Below are 20649 nucleotides of genomic sequence, written 5' to 3'. Positions count from 1 at the left end.
ATAAAGGTCCACGACTCAGATTAGCAGAAGATGGGAAGTGGGGTCCCAAAAGAATCAGTGCTGGCACTACTGTTGTTCACAATTTATATTAACGATTTAGACTTTGGAATCAAACATATAGGGCTGAATTTTGCAACTGATAGTGAAGTCCCACTGCTGGGGCTGAAAATTGAGCTGGCCCTGCTTCAGCTGGCAGCAGAACCCAGGCCGGCGTATTGCCAATTAAGAGGCCGTTGCCAGGGCTAGCATCCAATTAAGGATGGTGGCCAGCCCCCAAGAGCTGCTGGCCCAATCAGAGGACCAGCAACTCAGCAGTGCCACCCCTAGAGGTGGGCACTGCTGAGGCTGCAACACCAGGGAGAGGCTGCTTCAATGGCAGGGCACCCTCAAAGAGGGGTAAGTGTGATTTGGGGTGGCTGGGGCCAGGCAGGTAGACCCTGGCAATTGAGGATGGTGGTCTTTGAGCACTGCCAGCGCCATTGCTGTGAGGGCAGCTATTGCTGCCAGGGGGCCCATAAAGAATGGTCCTCCCATCTACAGAGCCCACTGGGAGGCCACCCTCCCCATATGGCAGCAGATCCTCCGGACACGGACAAAGTGCCCATGAAGGCATGAAGTGGCCCTTAAAGGAGCACTTAAGTAGTTCAATTGGCCACCCGGTGGGCAGCCAAGCTGCCAACTTCCTGCTGCTGGCAATATGGTAGGGCAGTGGGAAGACATTGTGCTCCCAGTGCCTTCCTCTGACATTTCACCAGCCCTCCTGCCTCCCAGCCCATTGCCAATGGGTCGGGAAAATTCAGCCCATAATTTCTAAATTTGTGGACGACACCAAATTGGAAGGGACAAGAAAACATTAATAAGTATTCCACATGAACATATAACTGCAAATGAATTTAACACAGATAAGTGTGGAGTATTAAATATTGATAAGAAAAATAAGAAAGTCACATAATACTTGGAGAATAAAAATCTAACAAGGGTAGAGGAAGAAAGGAGTACAAATACACAAATCCCAACAAAGCAAACCAAGCACTCAAGTCCATTTCTAAAGGGATAGAATTGAAAAGTAAAGAATCTATACTAAACTTGTATCAACCCTTGGTTGGACGACACTTGGAGTACTGCGTACAGTTATGGTTGCTATATTATGAAGAAAATATTGAGGCACTGGAGAAGATGCAATAAAGATTTACAAGGTTAATGTCAGAACTGCAAAGTTATACCTATCAGGAAAGGATGAACAAACCTGGACTCTTATGAAAAGTGAAGACTAAGGGATGACCTAATAGAGGTCTTTAAAAGATGTTGATAGAGTAGATGCAGAGAGAGTGTTTCCACTCATGGGGAAGAGCAAAACTAAAAGCCATCAATATAAGATAGTCACCAATAAATCAAATAAGGAATTCAAAAGAAACTTGTTTGCCCAGAGAGTAATGAGAATGTGAAAAAACAGAATGATTGAGGCAAATAGTGCAGACGTTTTTAAAGGGAAGCAAAATAAACATGAGGGAGAAGGGAAGAAAGGACTATGCTAAGTTAGATGAGGAAGGATAGGAAGAGGCTCGAGCAGAGCACAGCCACCGGCATGGACTGGCTGGGCTGTATGGCTTGTTTCTGTGCTGTATATTTTATGTCATCCAGGAGAGGAATTTTGATGTGGTTGAGAGCAAGATTAATGATATTGAGATGGATCAAAGGAAGATTCAATCTGAGGGAAGAGGAAGTGCCAGTGTCTGATGGCTACATCCTTGGTTTCTGAAGGAGTTAAGGGAGGAAATGGTAAAATCTCACAATACAAAAGTGTAGCAACAAGTATCAGCAAAAATTTGTGCTTCAAGGATATTGTAGAAAACAATTGATTGACTGTTGGAAAAAGAGAATTTATAATGCAACAGAAATGATCATTCACATGTGTAAGAACCCAAATTTGAAAGTCAGAGCAGAAGGTAACAGTAGTACCAAAAGAGTGAAAAGCTAAAAATAATGGTGGATTCTAATGGAGCAAAAATTTAAATAAAATGGTATTTAAATAAAATAAAATCATCTTTCACTAAATCCGGTACATCATGAACCAAGCATCAGTGCTTGAGTCTACTTGCTTGATTCAATGAGGTAAGCTCAGAGAATACGTGGTGGGATTAGAGTCATAGGGTCATAGAGTCATAATGGCACAGAAGGAGGCCATTTGGCCCATCGAGTCAATGCGGTCTCTTTGTAAAACAATCCAATCAGTCCCATTCCCCAGCTCGATCCCCCGAGGTCTGCAAGTTTATTTCCATCAAGTGCCCATTCAATATATAAAAGAAAAACAAGAAATGTATTTTTAAGTGCCCATTTAATTTCCTTTTGAAATCATTCATCATCTCCGCTTCCACCCTCGTAGGCAGCGAGTTCCAGGTCATTACCACTCGCTGCACATAAAAATTCTTCCTCACATCCCTCCTGCATTTCCTGTCCAAAACCTTCAATCTGTGTCCCTTAGTCCTTGTACCATAGGTTAATGGGAATAGCTTTTCTTTGTCTACCCTCTCCAAATCTGTCAGAATCTTGTACACCTCTATCAAATCTCCCCTCAATCTCCTTTGCTCCAAGGAGAACAATCCCAGCTTGTCCAACCTAACCTTGTAACTAAAATCCCTCATCCCTGGAACCATTCTGTTAAATCTCCTCTGCATCCACTCAAAGACCCTCACATCCTTCCTAAAGTGTGATGACCAGAACTGGATGCAATACTCTAGCTGTGGCCTAACTAGAGCTTTATAAAGTTTCAGCATAATTTCCCTGTTTTTGTACTCTATGCCTTTATTTATGAAGCCCAAGATCCAATATGTTTTGAGAGCCACTCTCTCACTATGTCCTGCCACCTTCAAAGATCTATGCAAATGAGCCACCAGGTCCCTCAAACACTGCGCACACTTTAGAACTTTACCATTTATTTTATATTGTCTCTCCCTATCCCTTTTGCCAAAATGCATCACCTCAGATTTCTCTGCATTACATACCATCTGCCACTTGTCTGGCCATTCTGCTAGCTTATCTATGTCCTGTTGCAGTCGATTTGTATCATCCTCACTGTCTGCCATTCCTCCAAGTTTGGTATCATCGGCAAATTTTGATATTTTACTCTGTATTCTAATATCCGTCATTTATGTATAACGAAAAAAGCAGTGGTCCCAGTACTGAACCTTGGGGAACACCACTGTCTATCATCCTCCAGTCTGAAAAACAACCATTTAGCACGACTTACTGTTTTTGTCTTTAAGCCAATTAGTTTAGTTCTGGTCTGAGTCTTGGCCTTGATGTAATGAAGACATATCCAATACATTTCTCATATAATGCAAAACTTTTAGGTTTCTTTTCATTCAATTGCTCTGTAGGGTGTACTTACTGGGGATGCAGAGATGACTCTTGCTGTTTGTTGTAATTGCTGCAAGGTCTTGATTAACTGTGTCTCTGACTGTGATACAGCAGTCTTTGATGGACAATTTGTATCCTTTGATGAACAGTGATGATGAAGACAGTAACAGTGGTGGCAGTAGTGACAGTGGGCTGGTGTGATAGCATTTGGCTCCTGTGTATTCTCTTTAACATCATGCAGTCCAGTATCCAATGAAGCTGATTTTCTGAACAGCCCATCAGATCGAAATTCAGTTGCAAGTAAAGAGACGTTCTTTACTTGACCATGTTGACTTCTTTCAGTAGCATACTCTCCAGTGTTCTCATCAGTCTGTACTAAAGCATCTTTCAATTTGACTCCACTTCCACTGAACACTTTCTCATGCTTGGAAGTGTCTTTATTTGGCTGAGATAAAAGTGGTAAAGGTTCTAAAGAACAAAACTCACTGATGTTTCTTTGCTGCAGTTTGTCTTGAGGAATTTGGAAGGTCACTAAATTGCTTGTCCCAGTAAAATGCTCTGGAACAAGATTGGACTTCTCCAGGGTAGTACTCATATTGTTCACAGTTGTTGCATTACTCCTTATAGAGTTATCATTCTGACTGTCTGCAGCACTGTTTTGAACTTGGATCTGGTTACTCGGCCAGGTACTAGTATGAGGAGCTAAACAGTCCTTCATAGTCTCGAGAGGTGTTGTGTACAAACAGCTACTGTTGCCACTTAATCCATTTATCTCGCCAATGATTTTTTCAGCACATGGAGTTGCAATCCTCTGCTGATTAGAGAAATCATCCAAATGGCTGTTGAGGTTTTCCACAGTAAATGTCTTTTCTTCTTGTGAAACACATGACACTGTGCATGCTTCTGGACACTGTGCCTGATCGCTATCGAAAGATCCAGGTTTAGAGGTTTGATCAGTAAAGCTGCCTGTTGCTTGTTCAGGATCCTTGCACTCGGATGGCAACTCCCTGTTTTCTTGTATCGTGGCTTGGCTGTCGATGCTGTCATCATTAACAGTTTGCAGTGCATGTTGAATCTGAAAATGTTCGGCAAATGTTAGTTAGTGCACAGGTGAGAAACCAAGTATCTATTTTTGATATTTAGATGATGTTTTAAATGCCTAAGTATGATCACTTAATAAGTTCAGATCAAAGCCTTCTCCATTCCTCTATTGGTTAAAGAGAGTTCTTTCGAGCACATTTAGCTAGCTCAGGCTGTCCAAAAATGCTTCAAAGCCAATGGATTGATTTTGAATAAAATAAAAGCAAAATACTGCAGATCCTGGAAATCTAAAATAAAAACAAAGCAATGCTGGAAATACTCAGCAGGTCTGGCAACATGTGTGCAGACAGAAGGAGAGTTAACGTTTCAGGTCTGTGACCCTTCATCAGAACTGGCAAAGGTTAGAAATTTAATAGCTTTTAAGCTGGTGCTCAGGTCAAGGATGTCACAGAGCAGCTGCAGGACATTCTGAAGGGGGAGGGTGAACAGCCAGAGGTCATGATACACATTGGTACCAACGACATAGGTAGAAAGAGGGATGAGGTCCTACAACAAGAATTTAGGGAGCTAGGTAGCAGATTAAAAAACAGGGCCTCAAAGGTTGTAATCTCTGGATTACTCCTGGTGTCACGTGCTAGTGTGTAGAGGAATAGAAGGATAGAGCAGATGAATGTGTGGCTAAAGAGATGGTGCAGGAGGGAGGGCTTAATTTCCTGGATCACTGGGTCTGTTTCTGGTGAAAGTGGGACCTGTACAGGTTGGACGGGTTGCACCCGAAGCGGAACAGGACCAACATCTTGCTGGGAGGTTTGCTCGTGCTGTTGCGGAGGGTTTAAACTAATTTGGCAGGGGGATGGATACAGAGTGGAGGTGTGATGCTCAGTCAAATATAGAAGAGAAACTGAGTCAGTCTGGAAGGCAGAGCAAATATAGACCTGTTAAGGCACAAGCGAATAATGCAAGGTTGGATGCATCTATTTTAACGCAAGGAATCTTACAAGTAAGGCAGATAAATTGAGGCTAGTTCCGAAGAAGGGTCACTGACCCGAAACGTTAACTCTGCTTCTCTTTCCACAGGTGCTGCCAGACCGGCTGAGTGGTTCTAGCATTTCTTGTTTTTATTTCAGATTTCCAGCATCTGCAGTATTTTGCTTATATTTTAGATGAATTGAGGGCGTTGATTAACACAAGGGAATATGATATTATTGCTATCACAGAAACATGGTCGAGGGAAGGGCAGGGCTGGTAGCTCAATTTTCCAGGATATAGAATCTTCAGGCGTGACAGGGGAGGGTGTAAAAGAAGAGGTGGCATTGCACTGTTGATTAAGGAGTCAATTACTGCAGTAAGGAGTGATGATATCTTAGAAGGTTTCTCAAATGAGGCATATGGGTAGAACTTAAAAACAAAAAGGGGGCAATCACTTGGCTGGGAGTGTACTACAGGCCTCCAAATAGTCAGGGAGAGAGAGAGGAGCAGATATGTAGGCAAATCTCAGAGAGGTGTAAAAATAATAGGGTAATAATAGTAGGGGATTTCAACTTCCCCAATATTAACTGGGATAGTCTTAGTACAAAAGGCTTAAAGGGGGCAGAATTGTTAAAGTGCATACAGGAGAGCTTTTTGAGCCAGCACATAGAAAGTCCTACAAGAGAAGGGGCGTTATTGGACATAACCCTAGGGAATGAAGCCGGACAAGTGGTAAAAGTGTCAATGGGAGAGCATTTCGGGGATAGTGACCATAACTCTGTAAGATTTAAGGTAGTTATGGAAAAGGACAAAGAGGGACAGGAAATAAAAGTACTGAATTGGGGGAAGGCTGATTTCAATATGATAAAACAGGATCTGGCCAAAGTGGACTGGGAGCAGCTACTTGTAGGAAAGTCTACATCAGACCAGTGGGAGTCGTTGAACAAGGAAATAGTGAGAGTTCAGGGCCATTATGTTCCTGTAAAGGTGAAGGGTAGGAACAACAAGTCCAGGGAACCCTGGATCTCAAGGGATATAGAGGATTGGATAAGGAAAAAAAAGGATGATTATAAGATTCAGAGGGCTGAAAACAGCAGAGGCCCTAGAGGAGTATAGAAAGTGTTTTTTTTTTGGGGGGGGGGGTTTACTTAAAAAAGTAATGAGGAGAGTGAAGAGGGGGCATGAAAAAACACAGGTGAGCATGATACAGGAAAATCCCAAGGTGTTTTATAAGTATATTAAGGGCAAGAGGATAACCAGGGAAAGAGCAGGGCCCATTAGGGGCCAAAGTGGCAATCTGTGTGTGGAGCTGGAGGACGTAGGTGAGGTTATACATGATTACTTTTCATTTGTGTTCACTATAGAGAAGGACAATGTCGGTGTAGAGATCAGGGAGGGGGATTGTGATATACTCGAACAAATTAGTATTGAAAGGGAGGAGGTATTAGTGGTTTTCGCTGGCTTAAAAGTGGATAAATCCCCAGGTCCAGATGAGATGTGTCCCAGGCTGTTACGTGAGGCAAGGGAGGCGATAGCAGGGGCTCTGACACAAATTTTCATATCCTCTCTGGCCACAGGAGAGGTGCCAGAGGACTGGAGGGCAGCGAATGTGATACCATTATTCAAGAAGGGTAGTAGGGATAAACCAGGTAATTATAGGCTGGTGAGTCTAACATCAGTGGTAGGGAAACTATTGGAAAAATTCTGAGGGACAGGATTAATCTCCACTTGGAGAGGCAGGGATTAATCTAGAATAGTCAGCATGGCTTTGTCAGGGGGAGATCATGTCTAACAAACTTGATTGAATTTTTTGAGACGGTGACTAGATGTGTAGATGACAGTAAAACAGTTGATGTCGTCTACATGGACTTCAGTAAGGCTTTTGATAAGGTCCCGCATGGGAGGGTGGTCAAGAAGATAAGAGCCCATGGGATCCAGGGCAATTTTGCAAATTGGATCCAAAACTGGCTTAGTGGCAGGAGGCAGAGGGTGATGATCGAGGGTTGTTTCTGCAATTGGAAGCCTGTGACCAGTGGTGTACCACAGGGATTGGTGCTGGGACCATTGTTGTTTGTAGTGTACATTAATGATTCACACATGAAAATAGGAAGTATGATCAGCAAGTTCGTAGATGACACGAAAATTGGTGGTGTTGTAAATAGTCAAGAGGAAAGCCTTAGATTAAAGGATGATATAGATGGTCTGGTAAGATGGGCAGTTCAGTAGCAAATGGGATTTAATCCTGAGAAGTGTGAGGTGATGCATTTTGGGAGGACTAACAAGGCAAGGGAATATACAATGGATAAGAAGTACAGAGGGTCAGAGGGACCTTGGTGTACTTGTCCATAGATCACTGAAGGCAGTAGCACAGGTAGTTAAGATGGTTAGGAAGGCATACGGGACATATGTCTTTTTTAGCCGAGGCATAGAATATAAGAGCAGGGAGGTTATGATGGAGCTGTATAAAATGCTAGTTTGGCCACAGCTGGAGTACTGTGTACCGTTCTGGTCACCACAGTATAGGAAGGATGTGATTGCACTGGAGAGAGTGCAGAGGAGATTCACCAGGATGTTGCCTGGGCTGGAGCATTTCAGCTATGAGTTCTTTGAGGATATAACAAGCAGAGCGGATAAAGGTGAACAAGTAGATGTTTTTGGATTTTCAGATGGCATTTGATAAGGTGCCACATAAAAGGTTATTGCACAAAGTAGGAGCTCAGGGTATTGGGGGGAATGTGTTGGCATGGATTGAGGATTCGCTAACACACAGAAGGCAGAGAGTTGGGATCAATGGGTCTTTTTCAGGTTGGAAAGCCGTAACTAGTGGGGTGCCACAAGGATTGGTCCTAGGGCCTCAGCTATTTACTATCTACATTAATGACTTAGAAGAAGGGACAGAGTGTCGTGTATCCAAATTTGCTGATGATACAAAAATAGGTGGGAAGGCATGTTGTGATGAGGACACAAAGAATCTGCAAAGGGATATAGATAGGTTAGGTGAGTGGGCTAAAACTTGGCAGATGGTGTTCAATGTGGGTAAGTGTGAGGTCATCCACTTTGGTAGGAAGAATAAAAAGGCAGATTATTATTTAGATGGCAAAAGACTACAAAATACTGCAGTACAGAGGGATCTGGGTGTTCTTGTGCATGAAACACAAAAGGTTAGCATGCAGGTGCAGCAAGTAATTCGGAAGGCAAATGCAATTTTGGCATTTATTGCTCGGGAGTTAGAGTTTAAAAATAGGGAAGTCCTGTTACAACTGTACAGGGTGTTGGTGAGGCCACACCTGGAGTACAGTTTTGATCCCCGTATTTAAAGAAGGATATACTAGCATTGGAGGCAGTTCAGAAAAGGTTCACTAGGCTGATTCCTGGGATGAAGGGGCTGTCTTATCAAGAATGGCTAAACAGGTTAGGCGTTTATTGATTGGAGTTTAGAAGAATGAGAGGTGATCTTATAGAAACATATAAGATTTTAAGGGGGCTCGACAGGGTAGATGTTGAGAAGATGTTTCCACGAACTAGGGGACATAATTACTGAATAAGGGGGCACACATTTAAAACAGATGCAAAGGAATTTATTCTCTCAGAGGGTGGTGAATCTCTGGAATTCTCTGCCTCAGAGAGTTGTGGAGGCTAAGTCACTAAATGTATTTAAGGAGGAGGTAGATAGATTTTAGAAATCTTGGGGAGTCAAGGGTTAGGCAAAGCAGGCCCGAAAGAGAAGTTGAGAACTGGGACATCTCAGCCATGATCTTATTGAATGGCGGGGCAGGCTTGAGGGGCTGAATGGCATTCAAGCTCCTATTTCTTATGTTCTTATGAAGAGAGACTGAATAGGCTAGGGTTGTTTTCCTTAGAGCAGAGAAGGCTGAGGAGGGACCTGATTGAGGTATATAAAATTATGAGGGGCATGGATAGGGTAGAGAGGAAGAAACTTTTTCCCTTAGCGGAAGTGTCAATAAACAGGGGCATCGATTTAAGGTAAGGGAAGGAGGTTTGGAGGGGATTTGAGGAAACACTTTTTCACCCAGGGGGTGGTTGGAATCGGGAACACACTGTTTGAAGGGGTGGTAGGAACCCTCACAATATTTAACAAGTATTTAGATGAGCACTTGAAACGCCATAGCATACAAGGCTACGGGCCAAGTGCTGGAATATGGGATTAGAATAGATAGGTGCTTGATGGCCGGCATGGACATGATGGAATGACAGGCCTGTTTCTGTGCTGTATAACTCTATGACACTATGAATCTAAACAAAGTGGGGGTGGGGCAAGAGATAACAAAAGGGAAGGTGTTGAAATGACAGAGGGTCACAAAGAATAACTGACAAGAAGATCATACAGCAAAGTCAAAGGGTGTGTTAATGGTGTGCTGAAAGACAAAGTTTCAGTGCAGAGAGAGTGTTAATTGACAGAAAAATGAACAGCCCTGGCCAAAAACACAAACATGAAAAAGAACAGTGGGCAGGCACATGGTAAAAAAATGAATGATGAAATAAACTAAAATAAAATAAAAACAAAAAAGAAAAAATATTACTAAAAATAAAAAAGGGAGGCCAGTTATGCTCTGAAATTATGGAACTCAATGTTCAGTCCGATAGGCTGTGGCATGTCTAATTGATAAATGAGATGCTGTTCCTTGAGCTAGTGTTGATCTTCACTAGAAGTTTGCAGCAAGCCCAGGACAGATATGTGTGCATGAGAGCGGGGAGGGGTGGGGGAGTGTTGAAATGGCCAGCAACCAGAAGCTCGGGGTCATGCTTTCAGACTGAGCGGAGGTGTTCCACAAAGCGGTCACCCAATCTGTGTTTGGTCTTCCCAGTGTAGAGGAGACCGCATTGTGAGCAGCGAATACAGTATACTAAATTAAAAGAAGTACAAGTAAATTGCTGCTTCACCTGAAAGGAGTGTTTGTGGCCTTGGATAGTGAGGAGAGAGGAGGTAAAGGGCAGGTATTACACCTACTGCGATTGCATGGGAAGGTGCCGTGGGAAGGGGACGAAGTGTTGGAGGTAATGGAGGAGTGGACCAGGGTGTCGCAGAGGGAATGATCCCTTCGGATTGCTGACAGGGGAGGGGATGGGAAGATGCGTTTGGTAGTGGCATCACGCTGGATGTGGCAGAAATGGCGGAGGATGATCCTTTGGATGTGAAGGCTGGATTTTGAATGTAGGGACATGCAGCAACCAATTTGCAAACAAGGTTTCACAAATAGCAATGAGATAAGTCACCAAATAATCTTGTTTGGGTGGTGTTGGTTAAAGGAGAAGTATTGGCCAGGACACATAATGCCATGGGATCTCTTACAGTGAAACCAACAGGCAGACAGGGCCTCAGTTTATTATCTGATCTGAAAGTTGGTACCTCAAACAATGCAGCAATAAAGTGCCAGCCACCATTAAAGTGCCAGACAGCATTTAAGTGCTTGTCATATTAGGTACTGAAGTTGAGCTTAAACCATGACCTTTTAAGTTAAAAGAGAATATTAGTGAGACAAGCTGATACAAATTAAAGTAACAGAGAGGAGCACTTGATATGAATGTACAACAACTTGGATGACAATTTCTGGGCTGTAATAAAGCATAGATAACAGAGCACAGAGAGTTGAAATAAATGGATCATTTTCGGGGTGCCACAGGAATCAGTGCAGGGGTTTCAACCTGTTATGACCTAGATTAATGACTTGGATGAAGGGACCAAGTGTATTGTAGCCAAGTTTGCTGATGATACAAAAATAGGTGGGAAAGTAAGTTGTGAGGAAGACACAAAGAGTCTGCAAAGGGATATAGATAGTTTAAGTGAGTGGACAAAAATTTGTCAGATTTAGTGTAACATGACGAAAATGTGAGGTTATGCACTTTCGTAGGAAGAATAGAAAAAGAAAATATTATTTAAATCAATAAAGATTACAGAATGCTGCAGTAATGAGAGAGCCGGGTGTCCTCGTACACGAAACACAAAAAAGTTAGCAAGCAGGCACAGCAAGTAATTGGGTAGGCAAATAGAATATTGGCGTTTTTGCAAGGGGGATGGAGTATAAAAGTAAGGAAGACTTGCTACAACTATACAGGGCATTGGTGAGATCACTTCCAGAGTATTGCGTACAGATTTGGTCTCCTTATTTAAGGAGGGATATACTTGCATTGGAGGCAGTTCAGTGAAGATTTACGAGGCTGATTCCTGGGTTGAAGGGTTATCTTAGGAGGAAAGGTTGAGCAGGTTGGGCCTATACTCAATGGAGTTTAGAAGAATGAGAGGTGATCTTATTGAAACATATAAAATTCTGAGGGGGCTTGACAGATTAGATGATGAGAGGATGTTTCCCCAGTGGGGGAATCTAGAACTAGGGGGTAGAGTTTCAGAATAAGGGCTCACCCATTAAGACGGCGATGAGGAGGAATTTCTTCTCTCATCGGGTCATTAGTCCTTGGAATTCTGGTCCCCAGAGAGCTGGGTCATTGAATATATTCAAGGCTGAGCTTGATAGATTTTTGAACTATAGGGGATTAAAGGGTTATAGGGAACAAGCAGGAAAGTGGAATTAAGGCCACAATCAGATCAGCCATGATCTTATTGAATGGTGGAGCATGCTTGAGGGGCCGAGTGGTCTCCTCCTACTTCTAATTCTTATGCTCTTAATATGAAATGTCACCGACCAAGAGATGATGCCAGAAAACAAGAATGTTCCAGGCTCCCGGGGCCAGCCAATTTATAACTATTTCAGTGGTACTTTGTACAAGTTGCAGAAATATTTATATTATGAATAGAAAACTGCTCAAATAAACAGTGCAGTTTTATTAAATTGACCTTAACTGCCTATCCCTCATTAATACCTTTGTTGCTTCTAGACTTGACTATTGGCTTGTCTCCCACAATCTACCCTCTGTAAATTTGAAGCCATTTAAAGCTGCATATGTCTTAACTTGCACCAAGTCCCTTTCCCCTGTCACCACTGTGCTCGCTGACCGACATTGGCTCCTGGTCAAGCATGTATTGATTTTTAAATTCTCATCCTTTTTTCAAATCCCTCCATGGTCTCAATCCTCCCTATCTCTGTAATCTCCTCCAGCCCAAAACCCTCTGATATATCTGGTCTCCTCTAATTCTAGCCTCTTGAGCATCCCTGATTTTAATTACTCCACCAGTTGTGGCCACACCTCCAGTTGCCTAGGCCCTAACCTCTGGAATACCCTCCCTAAACCACTTTGCCTTTCTAACTTGCTTTCCTCAAAGACACTCCTTAAAACCTACCTCTTTGACCCAGCTTTTGGTCATCTGACCTAATAGGTGGCTTGTATCACATTTTGTTTTATAATGCTCCTGTGAAGCAGCTTGAGACATTTTATTACGTTAAGGGCAGTAAAAGTTGTTGTTTTTGTTGTTGTATGTCATTTTCAATTTCCCCAGATTTCAGGTGAATTGGACTTGGATGATTTGACCAGGCCATGAAATTGTAATTCAGTCTCCATTTTAAAATCATACATTCTTTCATTATTTTTTATATCATACTTGATTTGTTATCATTTATCCAGTAAATAGCAAAACTGACTGCAACTTGGGAGCAGAGAAGTACAGTTCATTGTAGCTGACAAGTTTCTGCGCAGCTCTGACTGAAGTGCTACAGCACCCCCACTGGCAGGCTGGCATAATTACAGTGTGACAAGTATGCATAGGCAGCTTCCAATACAAATATGGAGTATGAGATTATAATGGGGAAAACGTTCACTCACAAAAATGGCAACAGGAAGTAGGTTTTGTAGCTGCTGACATAAGATTTTAAAAAATATTATAGATGTTAACTTTAATTTTTTTCTTATTTTTTCTTAATCTGCCTTTTCTAACCTGTGGATTTCTTAAACAGCAACTCCAAACTGTTTACTTACCACAGCCTAGATTTTTATCTTATGTAACCTGCTCACTGGGAGGAGTTGAGACATGGAAAGGAAAGAGTTAAGTTGTAAATAAACAGAAAGGACAGTAGGAACATATTATGATTTCTGCATAATTCAATTAACAGAGGACAAAGGCCCTGAATTGATCAAATTAGAAACTTGAAAATCCATTTATCACAGGCCAAAACTGGAAATGGCTGAGACTGCTGAGGGTAGCACAAACAGAAAAGAGGGTGATACTCTACATAAGGCAATACACAAATTTATAACCAATCACAAAGTTACGGGAAATAAGTAGGAGACTTGAATGCAAAACAAGGATAGTTTGATTACAGCTATGGTACTGTCAAATAGCTACCTTGCAACTGGTAAGGTTGTTATGACTAAGGTTTTAGTTAGTGTAATTTATTAATAATTACCAATTAGAATAATGTTGGTTGGACAGAGTGTAAGGCTGTGAGTTGTGTGTGAGGGATTTCACTGACTCGGAGAAGGAGGTGCTCTTTGGTCTCTTTTCTTTTCTGCCTTTTCAGCCTCCACGGTACAAGGGAAGAAGCTGATTGGCAAGTAACTGGTAAATTATTCCACTTATTACACGAGCAATAGTTAGTTTGTAAAGCTACGGTATGGCAGAGCAGCTCAGCCAAGTGGAATGTGCCTCCTGTGGTATATGGGAAGTCGTGGACCCACCTTTTGTCTTTGACAAACACATCTGCAGGAAGTGTCACCGGCTGCAGATGCTTGAGCTCTGGGTTTCGGAACTCGAGCGGTGGCTGGAGTCAATGTGGTGCATCCAAGAGCCAGAGAACTATGTGGATAGCAAGTTTCAGGAGTCACCCCAGAGCTTAAGAAAGCACAGGCAGAGAGGGACTAGGTGGCTGCCAGACAGACAAGAAGGATAAGGCAGGTAGTGCAGGAGTCTCCGGAGAGCATCCCACTTTCTAACTGGTATTCAGTTCTGAGTACCGATGGGAGAGAAGGTCACTCTGGAGAGTGCAGCGTGAGTCATGACCAGAGCACCATGGGTGGCATCGCTGTGCAGGGAGGGAGGAGAAAAGACAAGAGAGCAATAGTGGTAGGGTATTCTATAGTTAGGGGAAAAGATAGGTGTTTCTGTGGTTGCAGACGTGATTCCAGGATGATATGGTTCCTCCCTGGTGCAAGGGTCATGGATATCACCGAGCTGCTACAGGGCATTCTGGAGGGCGAGGGTGCACAGCCAGACGTTGTGGTCCACATTGGTACCAACGATATAGGAAGAAAGAGGGATGAAGTCCTGCAGGCTGAGTTTAGGGAGTTAGGAAAGAGATTAGCAAGCAGGACCTCAAAGGTAGTAATCTCTGGATTAATCCCAAGGCCACATGCTAGTGAGTATAGAAATAGGAGAATACACCAGATGAATACATGGCTTGAGAGATGGTACAGGAGGGAGGGCTTCAGATTTCTGGGGCATTGGAACTAGTTCTGGGGAAAGTAGGACCTGTACAAAGAGGACAGTCTTGAACAGGACTGGGATAAATATCCTTGCAGGAAGGTTTGCTAGTGCTGTTGGGGATGGTTTAAATTAGTTTGGCAGGGGTATGGGAACCTGAGGGCAGTTTCAGATAGGACAATTTCAGGGCAGGGAATGGGAGGCAGAAAATTAGTGAGTGACTCTGTAAGACTGAAGAAGCAAAGGTTAGAAACTGTGCAGCACAGGAACTTGGCAGTTAAAAGGTATTTATTTAAATGCAAGGAGTATAGTAAATAAAGCCAATGAGCTGAGGACACAGATAGACACATGGGAAAACAATATCGTTGCTATAATGGAAACTTGGCTTAAAGAGGGGAAAGAATGGCAGCTCAACATCCCTGTATATAGAGTTTTCAGGCAGGATAGAGAGGGGGATAAAAAAGGAGGGGGTGTAGCATTATTGGTTAAGGAATCAATAACAGTTGTGAGGAGGGATGATATGCTAAATAAATCATCCAATGAGGCCATATGGGTTAAGCTCAGAAATAAAAAAGGGGCAGCCGCAGTACTAGGAGTGTATTATAGATCCCCAAATAATGTGAGGGAGATAGAAGAACAAATATGTAGGCAAATATCTGAGTGCAAAAACAATAGGGCAATAATAGTTGGGGATTTCAACTATTCTGGGCGTACAGGTCCACAGGTCACTGAAAGTGGCAACGCAGGTGGATAAGGTAGTCAAGAAGGTATATGGCATGCTTGCCTTCATCGGTCGGGGCATAGAGTATAAAAATTAACAAGTCATGCTGCAGCTGCACAGAACTTTAGTTAGGCCACACTTAGAATATTGCGTGCAATTCTGGTTGCCACACTACCAGAAGGACGTGGAGGCTTTGGAGAGGGTACAGAAGAGGTTTACCAGGATGTTGCCTGGTCTGGAGGGCATTAGCTATGAGGAGAGGTTGGATAAACTCGGATTGCTTTCACTGGAATGACGGAGGTGGAGGGGTGACATGATAGAGGTTTACAAAGTTATGAGCGGCATGGACAGAGTGGATAGTCAGAAGCTTTTTCCCAGGGTGGAAGAGTCAGTTACTAGGGGACATAGGTTTAAGGTGAGAGGGGCAAAGTTTAGAGGGGATGTGCGAGGCAAATTCTTTACACAGAGGGTGGTGAGTGCCTGGAACTTGCTGCCGGGGGAGGTGGTGGAAGCAGGTATGATAATGACGTTTAAGAGGCATCTTGACAAATACATGAATAGGATGAGAATAGAGGGATACGGTCCCCGGAAGTGCAGAAGGTTTTAGTTTAGGCAGGCATCAAGATTGGCGCAGGCTTGGAGGGCCGAATGGCCTGTTCCTGTGCTGTACTGTTCTTTGTTCTTTGTACCCTAATATCAACTGGGATACAGTGTGAAGGGCACAGAGGGCACAAAATTCTTGAACTGCATTCAAGAGAACTTCTTAGCCAGCACGTAACAAGCTTAACGACAGGGGGCACAATTCTAGATTTAGTCTTCGGTAATGAAGCTGGCCAAGTGAATGAAATAGCAATGGGTAACCATTTTGGAGATAGTGATCATAATAGAGTTAGTTTTAGCATAATCATGGAAAAGGACAAAGATACAACAGGAGTAAAAGTTCTAAATTGGGGGAAGGCAAATTTTGTGAAACTGAGAGGTGATCTGGGGAAAGTAGACTGGATACAGCTACTTGAAGGAAAATCAGTGGCAAACCAGTGGGAGGCATTCAAAAGCAAGATTCTACAGGCACAGTGTGGGCATGTCCCCACAAAGAAAAAGGGTGGTACGGCTAAATATAGAGCCTCCTGGTTATCTGGAAGCTTACAGGGTAAGATAAAGCAGAAAAAGAAAGCTTATGACAATCACAAAAAACTTGATACTTTAGAAAGCCTGGAGGAGTATAGAAAGTGCATGGGTGAAGTAAAAAGGAAATTTAAAAAAGCAAAGAGAGGGCATGAAAAATTATTGGCAGGTAAAATCAAGGAAAACCCAAAGATGTTTTATCAGTACATTAAGAGCAATAGGATAACTAAGGTAAGGATAGGGCCTATCAGAGATGTACAAGAGAACTTACACGTGGATGCAGAAGATGTGGGCAGGGTTCTTAATGAGTTTTTTGTCACTGTCTTCACAAAAGGAGAGGGATGATGCAGACATTGTAGTTAAAGAGGAGGAGTGTGAAATATTAGATACGATGAGCATAATGAGAAAGAAAGTACTGGAAGGTCTGACATCCTTGAAAGTGGATAAATCCCCAGGGCCAGATGGATTGCATCCCAGGTTGTTAAAGGAAGCCAGGGAGGAAATACCGGATGTGCTGAGGATCATCTTCAAATCCTCACTGGATACGGGCATGGTGCCAGAAGATTGGAAGTCTGCGAACATTATACCATTATTTAAAAAGGGTACGAGGGGGATAGGCCAAATAATTATAGTCCGGTCAGTCTGACCTCGGTGGTGGGCAAATTATTAGAATCAATTCTGAGAGATAGGATAAACTGTCACTTAGAAAGGCACAAATTAATCAGGATAGTCAGTTTAGATTTGTTAAGGGAAGGCCGTGTCTTCCGAACTTAATTGAATATTTTGAGGAAGTAACAAGGACGATTGATGAGGCTAGTGCAGTGGATGTTGTCTACATGGATTTTAGTAATTTACAAGGTCCCGCATGGTAGACTTGTCAGAAAAATGAAAGCCCATGGGATATAGGGGAATGTGGCAAGTTGGATCCAAAATTGGCTCAGTGACAGAAAACAAAGGGTAATCGTCGATGGATGTTTCTGCGAATGGAAAGCGGTTTCCAGTAGCGTTCCACACGGCTCAGTGTTGCGACCTTGCTGTTTGTGGTATATATTAATGATTTGGAATTAAATGTGGGAGGCATGATTGGGAAATTTGCTGATGACACAAAGATTGGCTGTGTAGTTGATAGTGAAGAGGATAGCCATAGACTCCAGAATGATATCAATGATTTGGTTGAGTGTGCAGAAAAGTGGCAAATGGAATTCAATCAGGAGAAGTGTGAGGTAATATATTTGAGAAAGGAAACAAAGTGAGGGAATACATGATAAATGGAAGGATATTGAGAGGGGTAGAAGAAGTGTGAGACCTTGGAGTGCATGTCCACAAGTCCCTGAAGGTGTCAGGACAGATAAAGTGGTGAAGAAGACATATGGAATGCTTTCCTTTATTGCCCAAGGCATAGAACACAAAAGCAGGCATGTAATACTGGAACTGTATAAAGCGCTGTGTTAGGCCAGAGCTGGAGTATTGCGTACAGTTCTGGTCACCACATTATAGGAAATGCATAATTGCTCTGGAGAGAGTACAAAGGAGATTTACAAGAATATTGCCAGGGCTTGAAAGTTGCAGCTATGAGGAAAGATTAGCTCAGCTAGAGTTCTTTTCCTTAGAACAGAGGAGGCTGAGGGCTAGCATAACTGAAGTGTACAAAATTATGAGGGGCCTGGATAGAGTAGACAGGAAGGACCTGTTTTTCCTCTCGAAGAGGTCAATTATCAGGGGGAACAGATTTAAGGTGATTGCTGGAAGGATTAGAGGCGACATGAGGAAAACCTTTTTTACCCAGAGGGTGGTGAGTGTCTGGAATTCACTGCCAGGAACGGTGGTAGAGGCAGAAACTCTCAACTCATTTAAAAGATACCTGGACACACACCTGAAGTGCTGTAACCGGCAAGGCTACAAACCAGATGCTGGAAGGTGGGATTAGATTGGGCGGCTAGATTTTTCAGCCAGCGCAGACACGATGGGCTGAATGGCCTCCTTCTGTGCCATAATTTTTCTATGGTTCTATGGTTTCTATGGTCTGAAGAGCTCATTCCTCAGTTTGACTGTATTCTGCTTATCACACTGAAACAAGTAACAAGGACTTAATCTGTCTGTAATTTTACCTTATACATTTAACTTCATTTAACTTCAGAAGGGTAGATTTTGACTTTGTAAAATGGGGGATACCGAATTTGCAGAATCATTTTAACATCTCACCAGATTTTTATTTCCATTGACTTCAAATTGAAATAGTGTTCAATAGTTTGGGGCTGATTCACATGTGACACCACCTGTGCACAAATGCATTGATCAGACCCTATAATAGCTGTTTTGACCACTTTTCTAGGGCTCTCAATGTGCTTCTCATGATATACATTGTTGGCCATTTCAATATAGGCCCCAACACTTACATGGGACACCTTCCTCCTATTTTTAACCAACGATATCTATTTACATCATGTGAAGTAATTACGGCCAAAGAACAAAACTAAGACTGAGAACAAATACTGGCAGTCTACTACCCCTAGAAATAGTTTATTGCTTTTGTTAGTCAAGGCTTTATGCAGTATGGTTATCTACCTGTGATGGGATGAATGGCTCCTCCAGAAATCCACTACTGTCTGACTGACAACTATTTTCCCTTTTCATATCTGTTAGAAAAAGACAGATGTTTAGCATAGCATGACAATCACCTGTTATGACCGAGGCAGGAAGAGTGCACTGTTAATTCAGTCCCACTTCTTCACGGGCCACAGCACATCAATGAATTTTCCCACCAACTGAAAAATAGCCAATTACATACTTTATTTGTCCCCCAGAATAAAGCACACCAACAAGGTTTCTTTAATCAACAACAACATTAACTATTTATTATAAAAAAAGTCTTAACCAATATTGAGATAACTCTATATACGAAAATCTCCTTATTTTCCTAGCCCTCATGCACAAACATTAAACAAAACTGGTTAACTGGGGAAAAGTGATTTTTGGTTTACACATGTTTCATAAGAGTGAAAGGAATAATAAAATAGCTTAGTTTGTCACGTTCTGGTAAGAAGTTCTTTGTGTCGAATAGTCAGATGCCACTTGAAGTCTCTCCAGGCGAGGTTGGTGAACAGTCTTTGATGGGTAGGCCTTCAAGGCAATTCCACTGCAGCAGGCTTCTCATGCGTCTTTCACCAGGGCTGTAGCAATAAGTCTTCTTAAGTTTTACAGCACCAGCCTAACAGTAGAAGCTTTCTTCAGATTTCAGGATTTCTTAAAACACAGGAGGCAACAGGAACCAACTTGATGCAGGGATTCTTCAGAAACAGGAGGCAATAGGAATCTGCCACTTTTTAAATACAGAGTTTCATCTCAAGAGATGCAGATTCCTTTACAGAGAGAGGTAACACTTTTTATGCGTCTTCTTCTCTGATCTCCAGGCAGGTCAAAAAACAAATTTCAAATACCTGCTCTATGTCCAACTCACTGGCTTTTTAAAAGGCCCAAAGTGAAAGCAAACCTTCCTGAACAGGTCACATGCCCTGACATAACGTCTCCCTTGTCATTCAGAGTTGCTTTGAGGAGGTCAAACTCCTTGTTGATTTCCTTGAAATTGCCTGTTTTCCTGTCCTCGTATACAAAATCAGCTTCCTTTTAAAACATCAAAAATTTCAGCTATTTGCGGATGTCAATATTCACTGAAAAAAATCATTTTTCTTTTTTTTTAAAACACACAGAATTTAACAGAAAAACAAAAACCTTGTATTACACCCAAGATCACCTTATGAAAAGCTTGCATTTGTATAGCACCTTTCATCTTCTCAGGATATTCCAAAGTGCTTTGCAATAAATGCATTTTGTTTTTGAAGTGTAGTCATTTGTTGTTATGTAGGTAAACATGGCAGCCAACTTCCACAGTAAGGTGTTACAAACAGTCATGAGATAAATGCCAGTTAATCTGTTTTTTGGTGTTGTTTGAGGGATAAATGTTGGCCAGGGCACCAGGAGATCCTTTCTGCTCTTTAATTATGCCTTGAGACCTTTTATGCTCATCTGAGAAGGTAGATGGGAACTCGTTTAAGCATTTCATCTGAAAGATGACATCTCCAACAATGCAGCACTCCCTCAGTATTGTTTT

The 20649-nt window shown here is 42.4% G+C and overlaps 1 protein-coding gene across 1 annotated transcript in view; it reads right to left on the bottom strand.

Moving 5' to 3' along the window:
- itprid1 (ITPR interacting domain containing 1) overlaps nt 1-20649 on the bottom strand; it is a 210298-nt gene that overhangs the window by 52719 nt on the left and 136930 nt on the right. Inside the window, exons 12-13 of the mRNA XM_068032668.1 lie at nt 19107-19177; nt 3389-4432 (exon numbers count right to left, since the gene is read on the bottom strand). Of these exons, the coding sequence (XP_067888769.1) occupies nt 3389-4432; nt 19107-19177 (1115 nt within the window). The remainder of the gene's footprint in view (nt 1-3388; nt 4433-19106; nt 19178-20649) is intronic.

The sequence above is a fragment of the Heterodontus francisci genome, chromosome 5 (genome assembly GCF_036365525.1).
Source record: "Heterodontus francisci isolate sHetFra1 chromosome 5, sHetFra1.hap1, whole genome shotgun sequence".
NCBI lineage: Eukaryota > Metazoa > Chordata > Chondrichthyes > Heterodontiformes > Heterodontidae > Heterodontus > Heterodontus francisci.
The sequence above is the reverse complement of the archived record's forward strand: the minus strand, read 5'-3'. Positions and strand labels throughout refer to the sequence as shown.